Here is a 22887-nt window from a genome sequence, read left to right as displayed (position 1 = left end):
CTCATCATTCACAAATGACAGGAGGGGGAAGCTAGCAGCAGTAGCTAAGACTGTTAACAATAGACATTACTTTAGGAAAGTTGGCAAAGTCCCCATTTACACATTCAGGCATTTGTGCACACTCTCACTTCACAGACTCTCGCACCCAAACTCTCACTTACAAGTACAATTCTCACACATTTCCACACACACAAATGTGAAAAAAACCCAACACAAGATTAGCTGCTGACATGCAAACTGTAATTAAAAACTGATTGAGTTCCAAAGCCCACAGAGCAATGAGTAACTTTAAGAAAGCTTTGTTGAGTGGGTCAGCTGAGCACACAGGAAAATGCAATGACCTGGCTGTCCATCAAGTACAATGACATTTCCAAAAATTTTGCAGTTTTGGTTAACTCTTAGGAACAAACATCTGGACTAAAATACAAAAAACTGGGACAATTCATGGATTTCTCACATTTTTTTAAAAATGAGTAATTAAATTATTGGAGATGTTCAGAGCAGCAAATATACGATACAATATGAAAATACATACTCCAAAGTTGCATTCCAAAGACTATGTATGGAAAATTAACAATTAGATTACATAGTATTGGCAAATTTTCATGTTCCATCTTGTCAGACAATAGGGAAAATGTCACTAATTAATAAGTGATCTAGAATGTGGGAGTGCAGAAATTCTATCATATCCAATAAACAACAGATGGATAGCATTAATTGTCACAGAATATTCAACCCTCAATATCAAAAGCATTGGTCTTCCACATTTGGGAATTGAAGTGGACATTGAAAATTTGGAAGGTGCTGCTAGAGTCACAGGTAGATAGGATAGTGAAGAAGCCGTTTGGTGTGCTTTCCTTTATTGGTCAGAGCATTGAGCGTTGGAGTTGAGAGGTCATGTTGCAGCTGTACAGGACATTGATTCTGGTCTTTTTCCTTTGGAAGGATGTTGTGAAACTTGAAAAAGTTTAGAAAAGATACACAAGGTTGGAGGATTTGAGCTAGAGAGAGGCTGAATATGCTGCTTGCCCTGGAGCATCGAAGTCTACATCAGATGTGGAACCTTATAGAGGTTTATAAAGTCATGAGGGGCATGAATAGGATAAATAGAGAAAGTATTTTCTCTGGAGTGGGGAGTCCAAAACTAGAGGGTAGAGGTTGAGGGTGAGAGGAGCAAGATATAAAGGGGATCTAAGGGGCAACTCTTTCACACAGAGGGTGATGCGTGTATGGAATGGGCTGCCAGAGGAAGTGGTTGAGGCTGGTACAATTACAGCATTCAAAAGGCATCTTCAAAAGGTTATAAGAATAAGAAAGATTTAGAAGAATATGGGCCAAATGCTAGCAAATGGGACTAGATTGGGTTGGGATATCTGGTTGGCATGGACTAGTTGGACCAAAGAGTCTGCTTCCATGCTGGACATCTCTATGACTCCATCACAAGAAAACCATGACCAGCAGATGCCTGCAAACAGCACATTCCCTCTCAGACAATCATCTTGACATAGAATTTCCTGGCTTGGAACTATATTGTCATTTCTATATTGTCAAAATCCTGGAGCTCCCTTCCTAACAGCTTTGGGAGTGTCCTTAAACCACATGAATTGTAATGATTCAAGCCTGCAGGTGATGGCCACCATCTCAAGGGAAATTAGGACTGGTCAATAAATACTTGCTCAGTCAGTAATGAATCCTGAGAATGGATATGTTTTAAAAATCCTTTAAGCAATTGTGAGTAGGGCGACAAAGAGTTGTCTTCCAAGTCATGAGAAGTGAGACAAACAGATCAATGACAGTATCACCTGAAGACCTGAATTGGCCACTGCTTTTTGCTACCTGTCAACTACATGGAACTAAGCTACTTGTAGATAATCCTATGTTCACTACCAGTCAGGCTTCACACAACCACTCTACACCATTCACAGCTTTCACTTCAAAGAACTAACAGAAGCACAAGGCTATCCTTTTGTTCTATGAGACTTTATGACTAAATATGACATAGCAATGATGAAGGGCTCCTGCCCGAAACGTCAATTTTCTTGGTCCATGAATGCTGCCTGACCCACTGTGCATTTCCAGCACCAATCTAATCTTGACTCACTTCTCAATAAGCAATACCCCATAGTATCTGGCTCAGTTGCAATCTCCTATCACATCATCTCAATGCCAAATTAATTCCAAAGAACATCCTACTTACCTTCCTCCAAAGGGTATTTGTGTAGAGTTAGCCAATGAAGAGGATTTGAGTTCTTGTTGATCAGAGACACTGTCTACCTGAGAAATATGATTCAATGTGTCCAGTCACCATGGTACTAACAATAACTCTGAATGATGACATCATGATTTGTACTGGCTTTTGGAATGTTGGATAGACTGGTTGAGTTTTATGTAGGGAAGTTGATTGAATTGTAGTTTGGTTCCAGTATGGCTGAAACTGTCAATGGACTGGGGACTGGTCAATGCCAGTGGTAATCAAGCAAGTTAATTTTACAAAAGTATCCAATAAAGCACCACATAAGAGTTTAATATTCAAAACAATGGTTCATGGGATGGGAATCGTGAATGAGCATGGATTCAGCATTATTTAACAAGCAAAACAGAGTTGGAATAAATGGACATTTTAAAGTTGAATGGATTTAACTATTGGAATATCATGAGGATCAGTGTTGACACCTCAGCAAACAACAATCTACATTAATGACTAAGAAAATGGAATGGAGCGAACATAATGCATCCAAGTTTGTTTAAGATACAAAGATAAATGTAAAGCAAGCTGTGAAGAGGAAGTAAAGAAACTGAGAAAGAATACAAGCAAGTTAAGAACAGATAAGAATACAGTAGATGGTATACAGTGTGAGGAAGTGTGAAGTTATCTACTTTGACAGGAAAGACCTTTGCTTTAAGTAGTGAGAACCTTGGAAATATTGGCATTCAAAAAGATTTGGGTTTGTACATGCATCACAAATAGTTGAAACATAATTACAATACGTAACTAGGCAGACAAGTGGTTTGTCTGCATAATTACAAAAATAGTACAACAAGGAAGGCTTACTGAAATTGCAAGACCAAAGTGGAATATGAAATACAGCTTTGAATCTTCTTGCTCAAGCCGCATTTTAGAGGGAGCGCAACAAAGGTTCAAAAGCCTGATGCCCGCAATGACGAGTTGTCATGAGGTCTAACTGATTAGACTTAGCCTGTATTCCATGAAGTTTAGATAATGAGTGGTGAGCTCAATGAAATGTGTCACATTCTTCAGGCCTTAACTTAGTAGATACTGGGCAGATGTCTTCCCTTGTTAGGAAACCAAGGACACAAAGTCTGAGAGTAAAGGTTGATCATTTAACAATGAGATTAGAATGTGTTTTTTCATTGCCAAAGGTTCACAACCTTTTAATTCTCTGCCTCATAAGTTGTGATGAACAATTTTCAGTTATATAATTCATGTTGCAGATTTGTTGATTTATGGTAATAAGAGGATAAGGGAATAATGGGAGTGTGCAGGAAAGTGGAGTGCAAGTGAAAAAGAGCCATCATGCTGTTGACTAGTGGATCATTCACATTTCTTCCAGGGTGGCAGCAGTGTGGACATTCAAAAGGCATTGCAGCAGTTATCAAAGATTATGAACCGCATCTTCCAAGTTTGCAACCTCTGCTACTTTGGGCTGCAAAAATATGGGAATACCATCACTCATATCACTTCTCATGTGATTGATTTTTAAAATCAGAGACTGAACAGAATAGCCCAGACTAGATTATAAGTTCAAGAAATAGAAGACGCTGGAGAAATTTAGCAGATCTGGCAGTATGTGGAGAGGGAAACAGAGTTAGCATTTTGAGTCTGATTATATGACTCATCTTCAGAACTCAAGACTTGGTTATTATGCTGCCATCTTTTACATTGCTTAGCTTTTCATCTGGAAAAATATTCTATTTCTTAATCTTGGCTATAATGACAGTTTCAAATTCGCATTAGCTTATTTTTCATATTGTTCACTTAAAGATATCAGCAGATTTCTAGGTTTGTTTCCATTGTCTTTGTGGACATGATTACAACAGAACCAAACTATTGACAGGATGGTCAACCACAGCACACTCCCCCAGCCTACTTCTGACTCTCCACAAACCATAACCACTTCCCAATAACAGGCTCTGGAAGGGAGGTTTATGGATGAATGGAAACTTTTAAGTTCATACGATATACATTTTGCTTTCCCACTAATTATGTACACTGGCTGCTTGGCCATTATAGAAAACAGATAGGCCTCAGGTGATTGTAGCTGTGAATGTACCTAATCAGAAAGTGTTTTCATTACTGTATGCAATTCTGGTAGCCCTGTTATAGGAAGGATACTATTAAACTGCAGAAGGTTCAGAAAACGTTTACCAGGATGTTGCCAGAAATGGAGGGTTTGAGATTTTAAAAAAAGACAAGGAAGGCTGGGGACCTTTTTCACTGGAGTATAGGAGGTTGAGGGGGTGATCTTGTTGAGGTTTATAAAATCGTAAGGGGCATAAATAAGGTGAGTGACAGGGTCTTTTCCCTAGGGTGAGGGAGTTCAAAACCGGGAGCATATTTTTAAGATGAGAGGACAAAGATTTAAAAAGGACTTGAGTGGCAACTTTTTTTAACACAGTGAGACTCCTGAGTGGAATGAACTGTCAGACTAAGTGGTAGATGCGGTTACTACATTTAAAAGATACTGGGATAGGTTCATGAATAGGAAGGGTTCTGAGGGACATGGGACAAGCACAGGGACTAGTTTTGTTTGGGAACCTAGACGGCGTGGACTGGTTAGACCGAAGGGTGTGTTTCCATGCTCTATAACTCTACTGCTAAAGTTGCCCTTGCAAATGCTTCTCCAACTATGTTCTCCAAAAACAGCCTAGTGAGCCTGCTGACATTGTACCTCAGGTCCATCAACCAGTAATAGGTCAACCTATCAAATCCATCAGTTAATAAGGATGGCATACTGCGCTGAGCAACTTAAACTATTATAAATACTACCAATCATTTGAACATTTAATGTGAACTATTTTTGATTGCAATTTAATTTCTTTGGGCACAATTTCTGCGGTGAACTATTTTCACGTTGTTTATTTTGTTGGGAGTTTACAGAACCAGTTACAATATTGTTAACGATATCAACCATATAAATCAACTAATAAACAGATTGAGTTCTCTGTTCGAACTTAAAGTTTCGGGGGGAAACATCGGACTTCTAAATCTTAGTTACACATCTCCAAATGACAAATTAATTGCTCTCGCTTTTCTTCTTTCAAAGGTCAACCTTGAGAGGTTTTTACTGCAATTTTTTTTGCACATTGTAAACATGGTGACCAATTTTTGTAATGGACCTCCTTGGTATCGCGTGTTAAATGATGGAGAACCGGAAATGATTTCAGTCACTTTCACACTATTTCAGTTATATATTCCTTTATAAAAAGTATGTCGGCAGACTATCCATATTGGATAAAAAACGAGCCTCGCAGTTGGGAGAAGAGTTCCAAATGCAAGAGAAACAGGGGGGGAAAAGGAAACCGTGCGTGGATAATGAAAATGTAAAATTGTTAATATCCCTACAAGTAAAAGATGATAATAGGTATATTACCATGAACAATAAAAATACTAAACGTTACATAAAAAATAACCAACAGCTCATTAAGATGCAGTAATAAAAAGTCCATCACTTTGGGTCTAATGAGAATCAAAGCTTCAGTCAGCAATACAGATTCTTGCCTTTTAATGATCAGAAAAGCCTTCTCATTTTATGCACCAAAAAAAACTCATCAAGCCCGATTGCCAGCCCCGCCCACGACGCACTATTCCTGTCTGTCCCAGCGAACAGTTTTCCGTAATGGAAACTATCTACGGTTATCAATTCCTGCGTCTGTACAGTTAATCCTTCAGTCGGTCACCTAAGGGGTTAAAGCATTGCAGCACATTTGTGACTTGTCAGTGACATATAATACCCTGGGTCCTTCATGCAATCAACTTTACTTGACATGTATTTGCTCATCACAGGACCCACATTACTACTGGGAAAATGAAGAAAAACCTAAATTAACACTTGACATTCAATATGGTCAAGTCCTTAATTGGCTAGTCTTCCTGAGAAAGCAATTTTCTATTCCCCAAACTGTTCGTATGTCATGTGTAGAGTGGAGCTCCTGGCCATCAGCGCTGTCCCTAGCTCACTCTAATGAGTGCAGATGAATTAGTGCTACGTGACACGATTTTAGCAGCACTCCCTCCATCCCCCACACCCCCCTTCCTCTGCAGTGACAGGCATTTGGCAGACAGAAAGAAAAAGCATCAAATCAACAGCGCTTGCAAACTGAAACTGAATAGATTTTCTCCTCTTGTTGTAGTTTAATTTTGATATTTTTTTAGATAAAAGACAATATCAAAGCAGAATTTTAAATAAGACGTGACATTGCTGATATCAACCATTGCCATCAGATTTCATTCAGGGTTTAGTCAATGAAGAAGGAAAGAAAAATGCAATAAGATTTAGCAGGGTAGCAACATCCTGTAATAACTGGCCATTGAATGTACAGCTAGATGGAATATAGGGAGAGGAAGAAGAAAGGGAAAGATAGAAAAACTTTTGAATCATTGAAGATGTGTTTGTGGATGATTAAACAATCCTGAAACTGGAGATTTCACACATTACAAATTTATTGTAGTAATTGGAGAAGGGTTACTGCTGTGTACATTAGGTGCTTTCTGTTGTCCCAACAGACCACATTCAGAGAAAAAGTTGAACTACAGGAAATGCACACAGCAACAAATAATTACAAAATGATAAAACAACATGAATGAGCTTGCATTTTGCCATTTGAACACATGGGGTTTAAAAGCAAAGCAAGTCTGATTTTAAACCCGTTAACTACCACAGGACAAGTTTAATTCCATGTGCTATGATTTTTCTGTTCAAAATTCTTGAAAGGGTGAAATACGTATAGCTGTAGAAAAGAGCAGGGCAGTGGAACTAATTGACTTACTCTTTCAACATGCCAACATAGATATGATGGGCCAGTGGTTGGCACTACTGCCTCACAGCACCAGGAACCCAGGTTCGATTCCAGCCTTGGCGACTGTCTGTGTGGAGTTTGCACATTCTCCCTATGTCTGCGTGGGTTTCGTCTGGGTCCTCCGGTTTCCTCCCACAGTCAGAAAGATGTGCAAGTCAGGTGAATTGGCCATTCTAAATTGCCCATAGTGTTAGGTGCATCAGTAAGAGGGAAATGGGACTGGGTGGGTTACTCTTCGGAAGGTCGGTGTGGGCTTGTTGGGCTGAAGGGCCTGTTTCCACACTGTAGGGAATCTAACCTAAAATGTTCTGTTCAGTATGATTTTATAATTAATAAAATTGCAGAGCACACAAAGATTCAGAGCAAAGTACTGTAGAGATTTTCCAATATGCTTGTATTCAGATTCATGTTTTTCTGAACTCTGATTGGAACATATAGAATCAGGGATATTTGTAATATTGAGCAAAACTTTAAATAGTAAATGCAAAAACATCTCTCAGAATCTACCCTATAGCCCAAAGAAAAATGGATACTATCCTCTCAGAGGATATGGTTGATTTGATTAGCAATGGTTACCTGTTCACAATGATGGCAAAGCAGTAGTGACTTGACAGAGAGAAAAAGAGAAAATAGTGGGCTTTGCATACAATTTGATCATCTCTTCAACTGATCGATCAGAGCTGAAAATTTTAGATAAAGGAGTGACTATACAACAAGTTTGGTTGAACAGGATAGGCCCATTAAAACATACATTTCAGTTAACCCACAGAAGAACTCTGGTATCCGGGCACTGCTGAACAGCAAAGCCTAGTAACAGCCCATCTCATGCAATACTATAATTGAGTTGCCTGGCTCCTAATCTCTGGAATTCCCTTGCTAAACCTCCGTACCCCTTGTTCCTTCTATTCCTTCAAAATACTCCTTAAAACCTATTTCTTTGACAAAGCTTTTGGTCACCTGCCCCAACATGTCCTTATGCATCTGGATGTCAAATTGTGTTTGATAAACACTACTGTGAAGTGCCTTGGAGTGTTTTACTGCATTAAAAGCTCTACATAAATACAAGTTGTTATTGTTGACTGCATACAAGGGGTTGTTGAGTTTATGACAGGATTGGGAATTCAACCCCCACTCCCAGCTCTGCTCCTCCCACTTCACATTGGTGACACTGAAACAGGATAGGAAAATAAATTAGTTGTTCCTTCATTAAATTTAATGCTTGTTTTCAACAGTTTGTAGTATGCACTTAATTAATTTATCATTGAATATTTATAGTTGCTTTTAACTATGCAACTGCATGCTAATGATTCCTATTTCTGATACTCAACTGGTAAATTTCAGGTAAACCAAAGGAGTGGTCAGAAAAGACATACTTTCAGAACAAGAGCACGTCTTACTTTCCACATCTCCCAACCACTCTGTCATGGTCAGCCAGTTAAGCACAAACTTGGCACCACCTGGTAATGTGTACAGGAAAGTTCCATTGAAGATCATAACAAACAGGAACAGCAGACCTCAAATGCCAACTCTGCCATCTAGTAATTTAATGGCTGATGTGATTGCGGCCTTAACACACCTTTTTCGCTTCTCCCCTGCCCAAACTTTAGTGCTTATTTCACAACTGAAACACAAAACTCCACAACTTTAGAATTAAAAAAAAACTTGTAAAATTTAGCAGTGCATCATTACTGTTTATGGACAACTTATTAGGGTAATATTAATGTGAATGCAAAAACTGACAAACTTGCGTGGGTTCAGGGAAAATGTACATGAATCTTGGAAGGTAGCAGGACAATTAAGAAGATTATTTTTTAAAAAACACAGATGTAATCTTTATGTTATTAGAAATAGAGAATACAAAAATAAGCAAGTTACACTGATTCTTTACAAAACACCAGTTGGATCTCAGCTGGAGTACCACACTCAAATTCCAAGTGTCTCACTTTAAGAAGTTAGCAATGCCCTGGAGAAGATGCAGAAATAGTTTCCTAGAAGATCCCAGCTGAAATTGTTGTCCTTGCTGCAGATAAGGTTTAGAGGAGGTATCATAGAAGAATTCAAATAGACTTTGCTAGAATAAATAACAAATAATTCCTTCAGTGGCAGGACAGTTGGTAACCAGAGGATACAGATCAAGAAAGTTGCTAACTAAACTGATGGAAGAGTGATGAGAATATTTTTCAATATTGGGAGTTGTTGTGATCTGAAATGTGCTATTGGAAAGAAACCGTAGAAACAACTTCAATAGTGATTCCCAAAATAGAATTGGATAAATATTTGAATGAAGAAAAAGGTTGCTGGAACATTGGTGAAGAACAGCAAAGGGGAAGTCATTGCGTAACTATCTTAAAGTGCCATATAGCACAATGGATTGAAAGGCCTCAAGGACTCTTTCTACGCTGCAAGAGACACGGAAGTACCATTTGCAACAGCCGACTGCAACACAGTGAATTTTTTGATTTTCCATTTGTGTAGGAGTTGGCAATTTGCCGCCAATGTAGCTGGAAGAGGTCCTCCCACCCTCCAGCCATAACTCTCAGGGATGAGCTAAACTAGCTCCCACTGGGTCATCTGTCTCTCAGCAGGAGCAAATCTTGCCCTTGACAGCGACTGGCCAATCTGACTGACTGACTGCTTATGGCATTCTATCAGCACCTGCTGTTCCAGAAATCCCAGGATTGCACAGACGACTATAAAGAAGATCAATAGCTGCCAGATCATCCCTGGATCTATGAGGGGTGGGGTTGGGGGGTGGATCCACGTGTCTAGGGGAAGTGATGAAGGCAGGTTTTGAATGGACAGTGCAGAGGAACTATGGAGACATACAGTCATATATTCATACAATACATAAACACACGCTTCATTCTAACTAATCAATGCTGAACATAATCCCAAACTAAACTAATCCCACCTGTCTGCTCCTGGCCCATATCCCTCCAAACCTTTCCTACTCACGTATTTATCTAAGTATCTTTTAAACATTAGTGTATGGAATGAACCAACCACTGTGCAACAAAGTTGCCCCTCATGTCTTTAAATCTCTCTCCTCATCTCTCCTAATATTGAAATCCCCCATCTTAGGGAAAAGACACCTCTATTAACCCACTTCCCAAATGGTATGTCTCCCACTTCCACAACGTCACTTTCCTGCCCGCCTTTTAAACAGTTTGCTTTATTAAAAACTGGCCTGCCCACTCATCCACCTTCCTATACCACATGTTATAGCATGGGAAGCATATTATTTGAGTCACTTCGTGCCACAACAATCTCATTGATCCTAAATGATTTCTTCAAATGTGGCATTGATTTCAGGCACTTGCCCATCAACCATGTTATGGTGGACAGATCACAGTGAGCAATACGACAGTGGTATTGCCACCATTATATTTTACATGCCTACCACCCTGCCATATGGGGGTAAAATCCAGCCTTCACGACAATGGCTGAATCAACTGAACTGAGCTTTTACCTTTGTTGCTGAACTTTACCTGGGATCGGCTTAATGGGGAGAGTACCCAGTTCCCCTTGTAAGTCAATTCTTCTTCATGTAAAGCTCAAACATGTCACTCCCTGACAAAGTCTGGCACAGTAATTCATACGAGGTACAAGAACATTAATTATACACCAGAGCTGTACATCTGACCAATACAGACTGGATTCTTGCAATAGCAATTATTGGCCTGAGATGGGGAGAGAGAAACAGGGGTGTGGGAGAAAGAGTGTGGTTGAAATCTTTGCTTCATCGAAACTAATAGCAACTGAAACTGCATTCGTCATTGGAAAGATAGCTCCCTAATTCCCGCCTGGGACGTTTCTAAAAGCAGTAAGTCACAGCTGTGTTAGCATTAAACTTGTGGAAGGTGAGGTGTCAGCACAGATTAGACACAAACAATCAGAGATGCCTTTTCGTGTGTCGGGGATTTTGCCAAAGAGTGTGCCAGGACGGAAAGAAAAAATAAACAGCAGAAAGACAGAAAAGTAAAATAAAAGAAATCCCCACCGGAGGTTGAAAAAAAAATCCCTATTCTGGATTTAGCTGTTTGTAAGGAGCTGGCAATTTCTGAACACCACACCCAGTCGATGACATTCATATGCTCCAGACAGCAGGAAGCATTTTTGCAATGTCAATCTGTGCAGGCGCTAACGAGGACAGGAATGATGGTAATGTCCCCTGATTACCAGCTGACAGGACTTAGTGGTGACATCCAGCCCTCATGAACTATTAAACCAGGAATAGTATTAACACCTTCTCTGGTCCGTGCGTTCAGACAGGGCAGTGAAAGCCACAACAGCTTTTCAGCACCCTGCCTTGATAAACCGAGCCGTATTTTTAAAATATATATCATGTTCCAACTTAAAACCATAGTTGCACGTTCAAGAGGACAAAATACTGCATGTCATCACTCCAAGCTGACCGGTCTGGAGTGAAAGATTCCAGCATTTTCCTGCAAAGCGTTACTTGTACCAGTCTCCCTCAGTCAGCACTAATGAGCCAGTAGCCATTAGCCTCAATACAATATCGGTAACAGGCAGAGAACATAGTCTATCTAATATATCTCCCTTCAGTGGCCTTGGTCCTGTATGTGTCACTATCTGCCGCCTTTTTAACCAGGGACATTCTGTTCCACTGACATGTAAATTCAGAAAAGAAGAACTGTTTGACAATGAGGAAAGCTGCTCGATGATGTGACATGAACACAACAGAGTAAAATCGAAAGAAAAAGAGTAGCTGCAGTTGCTGTCCAAGTTATTTGCAGCTTTTGACATTTTTGCTCCGCATCTACATTAAAACATGTCACAATGATATTGCGAGGGAACTATTGCTTTACAGAATGAGTCACAGCTTTACTAAAGTCACTGAGTCAGTGGCAACCATCTATTTGAGGTAAATTAGTTAAACTTCACAAATGCAGAGAGCTTAAAATGCTGTTTGAAAATAGCAGATTTTTAAAAAAAAGTTCACCCTTTTGTTCAGGGAACCTCGGGTGGTTACAGTATAATCACTTCCCATCGTCAGATGACCTATACAAGGAAGGAAGAGCAAGATTACGATGTCAAAGGGTCACTTATTGTCCGTGGGGCTTTTACAAGGACACAACAGCCAGAAGTGATCGACAGGACAACCTCGCTTTGAATCAGGGATGACGTCAGAAACATTTCATCCAACCAAGGGTAGTGGAGTGGAAATCTGGAACCCTATACCCCCTCCAAAAATGATGTTGAAGCTGGGGCTCAATGGAACATTTGAAAACTGAAATCAATATTTTTCTGTTAGGTTAGGATTAATGGTTATGGAACAAAGGTGAGTGGATAGAGTGGAGATACAAATCAGCCCCATGACCTCATTGAATGGTAGAACAGACACAATGGATTGAATGGTCTCACCCTCTTCAGAAATTGCTAGCTATTCCCATTGTCAAAAGAGTGGACTGTCATGACCAGCAGCTAAACGGAAGTTGGGAGTTGTTCTTTTGCCACAGACCTGGAATTGCATTCAAAGCAGATGCCAAGATGAGAAAATTATCCAAGGAAATGAAATTAGAACTATTGTTTTTACATTGCTCCTGTTCAGAGATTATTCTGATTCAAGTGCTTGGATATGCGGGTTGAATAGCAATAAGTTGTGTCTATCATGGTAAAAAAAAGAATCCCAGGGAACTTCACATGAACATTAAACAAAACCAGACACCAAGCTGCACAAGGAGATTTTAGGACAGGTGACCAAAAACTTGGTCAAAGGAGTAGATTTTAAAGACCATCTCAAATGAGAAGAGAGAGAGAGGGATATGAGATTTAGGAGTAGAATCCCACAGCTTGGGACTCAGACAGCTGAAGATAAAGCCAGTAATGTAGAGTATAAATTGGATATGTTCTAAAGCCAGAATTACATGATTACAGCTAACTTAGAGAGATATTGGTTGAGAGAAAATTACAGAGACAGGGAAAGACACTGTCATGGAGGGATTTGAAAACAAGGAAGAGAATTTTAATTCAAGATGCTGCTGGACTAGGGACCAATGTAAATAGGCACATGGGTATTAGAGAAATGGGACTTGTGATTCAGGACACAGGCAGATTTTTGGATAAGCTAAAGTTGACAGAGTGTGGATGCTGGCTTGGGGGTGGAGGATGGTAGTGTTAGGCAAGAGAGTGCATACGCAGTTTTGAGGCTGGACTGGCTATCGGGCGGAGATCCATTTCCACTTAATCTCATTCGGCCATCATTAAGACTTCCTTACACAATACAAGTGAATTTTCCAAATTCTCACTTGGAGTAAACAACATAGTGGGAAAGGTTATTCAGGGGCAGCCCAGCTGGACAGTGAGTGCACACGGAGAGCAAAAAAAGTCAAACATTGCCAAATTTGATGAGGTTTAATTTTTAATTTTAACTTGTGACCACTCAGGTGATGCATTATGAAGGACCCAAGTGAGGCCAGGAGCACTTCTCAGCAAAAGACAACCAGCAAAAGGGTCACATTTTACTCCTTTTTTTAAGTCTCTGGACAAAGACAGGGCAATGTCAGCACTCAGAAAATGTGGCAAAATGGTTTCTGTTTAGAATTTAATAGCTGAATGTTAAAAAAGGTGAATTCAATAAATGGAAGGAGTAAGGCAATTTTTAGTGATGTGCTGATTTCTGATGGCTTTGACTATGTTACATTTAAGCTCCAAGAATAGCTCAAATGTACCTACAGTACACTGTATTATCTAGCTGATTCTTAGAATGCTATGACTTAAGGGATGATTCAATGGTTCATTGTGTTCTTCTATTTCAGAATAATATTCAACACAAACAGTTTGGAAAAACTTTCTGTTCTGTGCGTAATAAAGGGCTATGGCAGAGAGTAGGAAATATGGAAATTTGGGTCATCTCATGTTGTGATTCACAACCAGCCTCACTTAGATCTTCAGAGGATGAGTTGCCCTCACAGAGGCCTCACTGCCTATCAGTAACTGTGGGGTTATCAGCCCTGGACCGGGGGGAAAGCCGCCTTTCCCAGCAACATCAGACTGTGCCAGAAAAACAAATGTCTGAGACAAAATAAAATACCTTTCCAAAAACAAAACTCAAGAGAAGGGTGGTAACATATTTGAAAACTAAGTGAAAAGTACAGCCAAAAGGAATATTCGAGGATATGAAGAGTTAAAAGCAGCTATGGCCTGGATCAAAAATAAAAAGAAATATCATCATTGACAGCCAAGATTTTGTGGGGGCTGTATCATCTCATTCTGAATCAGACATTGCGATCAGTCAAAGTCTAACCAGGAATGACAACAAAGACTTTGTTCCTCCCTCATTAAACTGAAAGATCTAAAAAGAACATTTTTTTCGTTACTTGTTCAGTTCCATGACACCAGCTTGTTATCAATGTACAAAGTGTACAGCCTGTGTTTCCTTGAATTAACCCACTGTGTCATAATGACCTGAGTGAACAAGTTCTTACTATCACAAACAGTCCTAGTAATCTCTGGCCTCGACAGTGACACACACATCCTCACTCAACAAAACTGCCCAGTTACCAGATGTCTTACTCAGCAACTAATTAGTCACTGAGGTTACTTCTTGGCTCCAAACATTGACACAAGGGTGGGAGACTGCAGCAATGTTCTGTTCAAAAGCTTCCTCTGAACATTCATCGAAAGGCACACCATAGAGGATCAACTTCTTCAAAGATGCACACAGTACACAAGGACCAGCTTAAAAGGTTAATTGAACTATGGTGACCAACATTAATCTCATATTACTTCTCAAATGCAATAATGATGCCGTTATTCCGTTAGTGTTCCCAAAAATAGAGTGTGGGAGTCAGAATTTAATTTGTTTCATTTGTAGCTCTTGCAATTAACAAAGGCCTGAGTGATTTGCATCAACTACTGCACTATGATCTTGCCCACCGAGTATTAGGGAAAAGGCTATCCTCACTAACAGAATACAGCATGTTGCTCATGGATCTAGTTTGGATTTAGAATCAAAGTTGGGCACAGGGTTTAAAAATAGTCATGCACTGGAGAATTGAAAATCTACCCATCTTAAAAATAAAATTACACCAACTAAGATATTGTCAAGACTGAGCATGACCCTGCTAGTTCCATCCTTATGATTTGACAGAGGGCTGGGTGTCTTGTTTTTCAAAATACCTCCAAAAACATGAGCAGAATTATTTTCTACTGATTTCTCATTCACTTCTCTGTCACCGCCCCCCCCCCCCAAATATCTGACACACTTAGAATGTACAAAAATAGAGAACTTTTATTGTTTATTTTGCTAATTGGTTAATGTTTATATTCCACTAAGACTGTATTTAATTATATAACTGCACTAATGATCAGTTCAGAGTATGGGTGGCAATTTACCCTTGTTTATTTAAAAAGACAGCAAGGTTAGTCCTTGATGTTTTATAACATCTCTTTGCTGCTGTTTAACTCTATGAAAAGAAACTGGATTGGTTAGAAAATGGCTTGAATATTTCAAGCCTTCTTTCTCCATTCCTTGTATCAGTCCCGAAGTTTCAAGAACCATTGCCACCTTCTCTGAATTTTCACCACAAATTTACACTTGGAAGACCTTGTGCACAGCCGTTAATTTCTCTGGTAACTGTCAAGGACTGTCAAGAACATCAAAAGATTCCTTTGGAAATGGACGTTATTTCGGTGATTTCATGACCTGTAATTAATGCACATGTAAGACCATCGAAAGCACATTACTTTAAAACCTAGTTAAGCAGTCTTGAAAAAGTAGGCAAAAATGCAGCATTGCTTGATTAAAACCAGATCACCTTCCTGATGTGGAAAACACAGGACAAGAATGGCAGAATGTCACACGGAAAAGATCTTTGGCAGCAAAGCAACAGAGACAGAGGCTGAGGAATTCTGGTCAGTCTCAACCTTGGCAGATCAAAAAGCTCCCCAAGCTTCTACCTCCTCTCTCCACCCCCAAAAGGTCTGCCTCAACAGTTACACTTTTAAGGGTTATCGGGGTCCTGAGGCAAACTTGACCCTTTGAAACATTCCAACACTTTTACAAGTAAATAAATAATAAAAATAGGATTAAAGTCAGCGCCTTCTGGTACCTTCTTCCTGGGAAAAACAAAATAAATCTAGCCACAGCAGTGCAAATGTAAATCTACTGAGGAATGTAGGCCATCCCTTCCTCAGCCTGGATCATTTACAAGTCAACACATCGAGTGAGAGGAATACAATCCCCAGCTGCCCGTATACCTGCTGTCACAGGTGATTGCTACATCCCAAACCACTACTATTACAATCATCTCAGTCGCACTTTCACTTTTACCATGCTGGTTATGAAAAGGAAATAAACTTCCCAAAAGAACCTCTCCAAAAGAAATATACCTCCAAAGTATTTGCACAGCATAACCCCAAATAAATCCATGCTAAATTATATTTCTTACAATTATGATTCTATTCAGCACAGTAAACATACTGACAGTTAGTTCACGGTGTGAAATTTTTTTAACATTTCACTGAATAAAAACCTTTTTCTTTAATGATTTTTTTTTGCAGGGACCTAAAACACATCTCCCTTTCTTTAATCAAGTATTAACTTTCACCAATGTTTCAGATGTGCAGGCATCAGATCTTTGTGAGACTAAAATCATCAGAACATAAAAGCTGATAAATACATATTCCACACACATTGGGAACATGTTATTTAACCTGCAAAGTAATTCTGATTCCTGTAATAAACAATAAATGGCTTATCTGTTCATTGACAATGGCAGCGCTAATTGTTTTATCACCTGTAGTACTGATGCAGCATTTACGACATTATATTTCATATTTAGTTGCACGTAGCCAAAATATTTGTTTCTTTGCTTCAGTTCTCCAAGTGTAACTCACCTGGATTAAAGCACATTTGTAGCAAGATAATAAACAGCATATATTACTCAGACACTTTTTAATTTTCAACTTGTGTGGTAAAATTTAATGCAGACTGTAGGCTTAAATATCACAGTCATAAGCATGAATAAGTTACAGGAAACCTACAGTTTTTGGACAAAGAAACACGATCACTGCTTCAATATACGTCCTTATTTGATATTTGCAGGAATTCCCTTCTGTGTTAGATCTGAGTTTGGAGTGAAGAATATTTTCATTTTCAAACTGCAAGCAGTTCCAAGGTACTTACTGAAAGTTATAAGACTCCAAATTAACACAGAAATTTAGACTGTCAAGTAAAATTAACCTTTTAATGGCTCAGTACCATTTTTTCCATCAAACAATAGGAGATCACAATCTGGATTTTTCCCTCTCTGCTAAGAATATTAAATTGGGAAAAGTTCCGCAATCCTGTGTTCATCCTTAGTTTACCAATGATCTTAATAGGTGTATAAAAATCCACGGCTGGAAAGTATTCCTGCTTCTTACTGGTTTTGCCCCGAAGAACCAATTTAATCATTTTGTACAAACAACAAAAAAAACTTATTTTCTGTTACTCATTACCATGGACTGATTGCTTTAACCTTGCATTTATCATACCAACAAAATAAAATTTATCTCCAAAAACGTTTTTGCACTGCACAGGGTTCTGATTCAAAATTGCAATCTAGTCTGTGTCATTTAACAGAATGCCAGAGGAAAAAATATTTATGTAAAGTGAGCAGAGCTTGAGATACAAGCCCCATTTTAAAAAAAATCTGCATTCACTATTAATTCCGGCTGTGAATTCCTATTTAGTGCATTTGTGTTTTGTATCAGTCACGCATTTTCCCTGCTTTGGAACTCAAATTACATAAAGTCACTTTCTACAATTATCATCTGTGTATGTCTTCCATTATTACTGTCAAAAACCAGATTAATTGTAATGTAAAGCATCGAGCAATTTATATCACAGACAATCTACTGTTACAAATTTAAACTGGGCATGAGATTGTGTGACATCAAATCCCCTGCACTCATCCATGGGGATTCCTGTTATGTGGATATTCCCGCTCTGTAAAAAACAATTAGGTAATAAAGATATTCACTTTGTAGGAATTGATTGCAACAATTAATGAAGCCAATTAACATTCGATTTTTTTCAGTATTTGATGTATTCATACCAATATACAAAAAGAATATTCTAGTACTCCGCAGCCCTTCCACTGATTATGAGTAGGAAGCCTTGGGTTCATTCTCCTCAGCTCAGTCTTAGGTTAACTGAGTAATATCTGAAAATCATTGCCCAGGATACCCCCCAGAAATAGGAGAACCTCTGATTCAAAAAGGTTGGTTTACACTAGTCCTTCTTCTGCTAATTATAATGCAATAACAAAATTCACCCATCCAAACTCTAATAATGAAGTTTGTGAACCACATTACTCCACAAGGCAAAATGATTACATTATTGTCTCATATAGCTTCTTTAATTAAATCCTACTTCTTTCAAGGACTTGCAAGACTGAATCTTCTTGCGTAGAACTTAAAAAGCTATTTGTACTCCATTGAATTTTTGATTTGTTTTTACAAGTAAGTAAGTTTTGTTCCTTTCTTGTACGGATATAATTTTAGATCCACTAGTTGTTCAAACCTATTGTTTTCTGTCCCCAGTTCATCATATTATTTTAAAAATAAGATTAGTCGTTTGTAGGCTCACTCATTTCTTTTTCATGGCACTGATAATACTATTGATTTTATACAAAGGCCATCCACAATAAACATTGAAATAGAGCCCCAACTGTACATCTCTACCTGCACTGTCTGAGCATCACTACATTACTTAAAAACACTTTGCAGAATGTTGTCACATCTGTTCCAATTGCTCTCACTACATGAGAGCTTCCTTTCCAATGTGAACGTATACTGACTGGAAGGATAATGATACATGCCTGCATGTCTCAGAATGGGGATTAACATCACAGTACACAAAAGCAGTTTGTGCAAACCATCTACAAAGCTTGGACGAGATTTTTTCCTCTCCCATCCCATTATATCTCATCCTTATTTCTTAAATGGGAAGCAATCCACGCAATAAGTAAATATCCCCTATAAAACAAAATTATGCTACTGAGAGGCTGATTGAATAGAAAGTAGAGTCTGCCATAGTAGCATGAGAAAGGCAGCACAGGGTGTGCGCTTCTATAAGCAGTAACTGGGGTCCCTCTACAGGAAACAAAATTCACCTGCTTTAAATCAATCCATCCAAAATAGTTAAGAGTTTTGCTTTAAAATAGACATGTTGTACCAAACAGTTAAAAATTTGACTCTAAATTTATTAGGTGTTATTGATAGTGTTTTTATTTGTTGTGGGCAATATCAGCGCTGGACTGCAGTGAGCATCTTCACTCTCGGGCTGTCTGTTCGATTTCTAATGACCAAACTAGGCAAGAATTCCACATGTCAGAATACTAGAACTGAGGAACGACCCTTTCGAAAGGTTGGGCTTGAACCTCCCTGCTCTTGTTTGAGCTGCGTCCAAGAAAAAAAACTATTGCTTTCATTCAGCGGAGCCAAACAATTTTGCAAGAAGACCAGGGAGCAGGCAGGGCATGTATCAGTGAGTGCCTGGTACAGAGACACCCGCTTCTGTGATTAATTATCAGTTATTACTGGCCCTGCAACAAGATTTCTGCTCTCCCAATAGAAGGAGCTTGCCAAGTCTCAGCTGCTTGTAAAGCGGCCCCTAGTGCAGACATAGCACTGGGGGAAAAGCCAAGATATTGCTAGGACGAGAGAGAGAAAAAGAGAGAGAGAGAGAGAGGCGATAGGAGAATGGAAAGAGATGGCAGGGGGAGAGAGAGAGAGAGAGAGAGAGAGAGAGAGAGAGAGAGAGAGATCGAGCGAGCTAAGAATTGAAACTGTCTCCGCACAAGATACTAATGATCCCACTGCTGAACTCTGGCATGGATTGCAGTTCAACACGCCGACCCTCACCACAGCACATAAACCTGCATTCTACCACATGAAGCCAATTAAAGAACTCTGAGAGGCCCCTCAACCTACTATCAGTTTCAGCCGAGGTCTGTCAGTCGGGGGAGACTGGACGCGGTGCTCTGTTTATTAGAAGCACTTGAGGTACAATCAACTCCACTCAACCGCAAGTCTTGCTGGAACTCTCTATCTGAAACTTTACAATAACTGGCTCCTGCTGCACTTTTATTTTCTTCTTCAAGCTACACAGAGATGTGCTCTTAGGGAGTTAATGAGGGCAAGCATGCACAATCCAGTCACAGCAGCACGGTTGCTCAGTGACAATAAAATGGTACTAATCGACACCAAAATAAACAACATAACAGCTGACTGGGAGTTAAATAAACTGGGAAGGAAAAGAAAAAAGAAGACATGCAAATAAAGTATTTAAATCAAACTCACCTGTTGGGCCATTCTGAAGAGCAGGTTAGTCTCGGAGTTCTGCCATGTCCCCATGAAACCAGGCTCTGTGGATGCTGCTCTTGTGCTGAACTGCATGGAGTAGTTGGGACTTAAGTCTCTTAAAGTGAAGTCGCTTGCTCTGACTCACACACACATACATACATACACTCTCTTTCTCACTGCCTTTTCCCCACTCTCTCTCTCACATTCTCTTCTGCTGCTCCTGACTGCAAGGTATTGGTGGGTTTTCAAGCCTCTTGGCTGTCAGTACCAAGATGTGTAGTTAAGATCTGCCTGCAACTCTGCTTTCCTTGGGGGGGGGTCAGTGCTCCTTTCGCACCTCCTGAACAGATACCCCGATCATTTATGCATAGACTGTGACTCCCAAAGCACGCCCTGTACAGCTTAACAGCTGCCAGTCAGGTGTGCAGGCAACACAGATGAGACCTGACCATCAGCTCACTCTCCCAGTGACTGGATGTCATTGGATAACAGCGCGAAGAACTCAAAGCTCTAGCTTTACTGGCAAGCAGAGAATGACATCCTGTGGCAATTCCACACAGGCTGGGGGTGGTGGGGTGTGAGGAAATTACATTCAGCAACACGGAGCTGAACAATTTAGGAATTTAGAGATCAGGAGGGGAAAAAAATCTGTAGCATTTTCTGACAATCCTTTGCTTCTTTGAAAGCTTGAAAATGATAATGGAACCTCACCTTTTGGCACAATAGAATGTCCTCGAGTGACAGCTCTGTGTCATTAGTGTGTCAATAAGAAAAAATGAACAAATGTACACAATAGTGACACAAGTGTACATCCGCCACCCCCTTTTCTCCCTAAAAGCTTTCCTACAAACTTTCCCTTTGCATGCACTCTTGACTACATTCAATTCACTGTCATTAGACTAAAAAGAACCAAAGCAGAAAATGCTGATTTAGAAAAAAAATACAAAGCACACATCAAAACTAAAATAAATATCCCAGGATTATTGCACAAATGTCCACCTTTGCTCCAAGAAAAGATCCCATAGGTGGATTTTTCGTTGTGTGATCAATAATGCCACACAGTAGCTGCACTCTTAAATCTCCACTCCCTCGTTCTATCTCCCTTTAAAAATCAGCTAGCCTCTTGATTTCTGAAGTGGCACTCAGTTCTCCAGTCAAAGCTGTATACTCTGCTTCTGACCTTCCCACTAATGGCTGTTATTTGTGAGAGGCTAAAGGACATTGCCAATAGCACGCTCTAGCTCTCCCTCTCCTCCTGTCCCGCAGTCCTCCCAGCCTAGACAGCCTGCAGTAGCAGCAGCAGCACCTGCAGTAATAGACTCCTTTATTAAAACTGTTATTCTGCAAGACTTGAAATTCCCCCTAGACTGGGGCCATGTCAAAGCCGATATAATTAACTAGGAAGCTCAGCAACGGATCAATTACCAGACAAGCAAGTGATAGTGAAATCAATGGAAGATCATCAGCCACATTATCAGTGTTGCAACTCATTAGGATAAAATGTAGGAATGCTCTCAAAGCAAGCTGAAGTGAGCTAGCAATCCCAAACAAAGGGCTAATTTGGACCCCTGCTGTGAACATTCTGTATTAGAATGAGCTTTTTCTTTTCTTAAACACCACAACCCCATAACTAAATGTGACAGACTGAACAAAGCAGTTTATTAAGATACGAACTCCAAGTTTATTTACTTCATAAACTTGCCCTTAGAAAAATCAATAGAGTCTGTGCAGGGATTATTAGGCTGACTAACTAATACACCCAGTTCCAAGCTTCCTAACCAAGGATGTTCAACAGTAAGCTACCGGCAAGGTCTTCTATGTAGAGAGGTGTTCCTGTGCTGTCTTTTTGTTGTTTCTGTTAACTTTGCTATATTGTGGACATAAGCAGACAGAGTAACCCAGACACTGACGATGACTGTCTGAATCTTTCCAGAGGAAAGCTGCAATTTGTCATAGAAGAATGTGTACGAATCTCCAAGCTTTACATCATCCACACTGTTATCTGTAAATCCTCCAACACTTTCTTTTTTCTATGTATACACAAAGCCACTACTGAGCTTCTAAGCTTTGAAACCGAACCTGCTTTCCATTTCGCACACTCAGGAAAAAACAACACAGGGCCATACCTGAAAACTATGCCATACATACAAAATAAAAGGCCGCCACTCTAATTCTTGGTAGCACAGGATGAGATTATGAGCTACAGACAACGGAAGTGTTTTGTGTGTAGGACTGTCCATACAGTTATTTTTAAAAGAAAAATCCTTTGTAAAGCACAATTAAACTGAACAGAGTAAAGAGCCGCAACTGAGATAATTTTCTGTCACGTTTTATATACACAAAATGTGAGATTATTTAACTAATGTTAATATCCTGGAATAACTTCAGTTGAAATGGGACAATGTGGATTTAAAGTGAAGCAGAAATAGACAGTTTTTACCCGGTATCCAAAGCGAGCCTGAACCTTCCTTGTCACTGTACCGTATTTACTGTGTAAAATATTCACTGATCACATCTGTGTCACGGTAAACACGA

The 22887-nt window shown here is 39.6% G+C and overlaps 1 protein-coding gene across 5 annotated transcripts in view; it reads right to left on the bottom strand.

The window, feature by feature from the left end:
• Nucleotides 1-22887, bottom strand: part of bnc2 (basonuclin zinc finger protein 2) — a 568898-nt gene that overhangs the window by 361325 nt on the left and 184686 nt on the right. For 2 of the 5 annotated variants that reach the window (XM_043717585.2, XM_043717605.2), the window contains exon 1: nt 20350-20445. The exons of 2 other annotated variants lie outside the window; for them this stretch is intronic. In XM_043717585.2, coding sequence (XP_043573520.1) covers nt 20350-20445 — 96 coding nt within the window. Of the gene's footprint in view, nt 1-20349; nt 20446-22887 lie in introns of those variants that run through there. One more of the 5 variants, XM_043717560.2, reaches the window with a different exon arrangement.

Source organism: Chiloscyllium plagiosum, unplaced genomic scaffold (genome assembly GCF_037043375.1).
Source record: "Chiloscyllium plagiosum isolate Xiang-an unplaced genomic scaffold, Cpla_swu_hap1 HiC_scaffold_2, whole genome shotgun sequence".
In the NCBI taxonomy this organism is placed as follows: Eukaryota; Metazoa; Chordata; class Chondrichthyes; order Orectolobiformes; family Hemiscylliidae; genus Chiloscyllium; species Chiloscyllium plagiosum.
The sequence above is the reverse complement of the archived record's forward strand: the minus strand, read 5'-3'. Positions and strand labels throughout refer to the sequence as shown.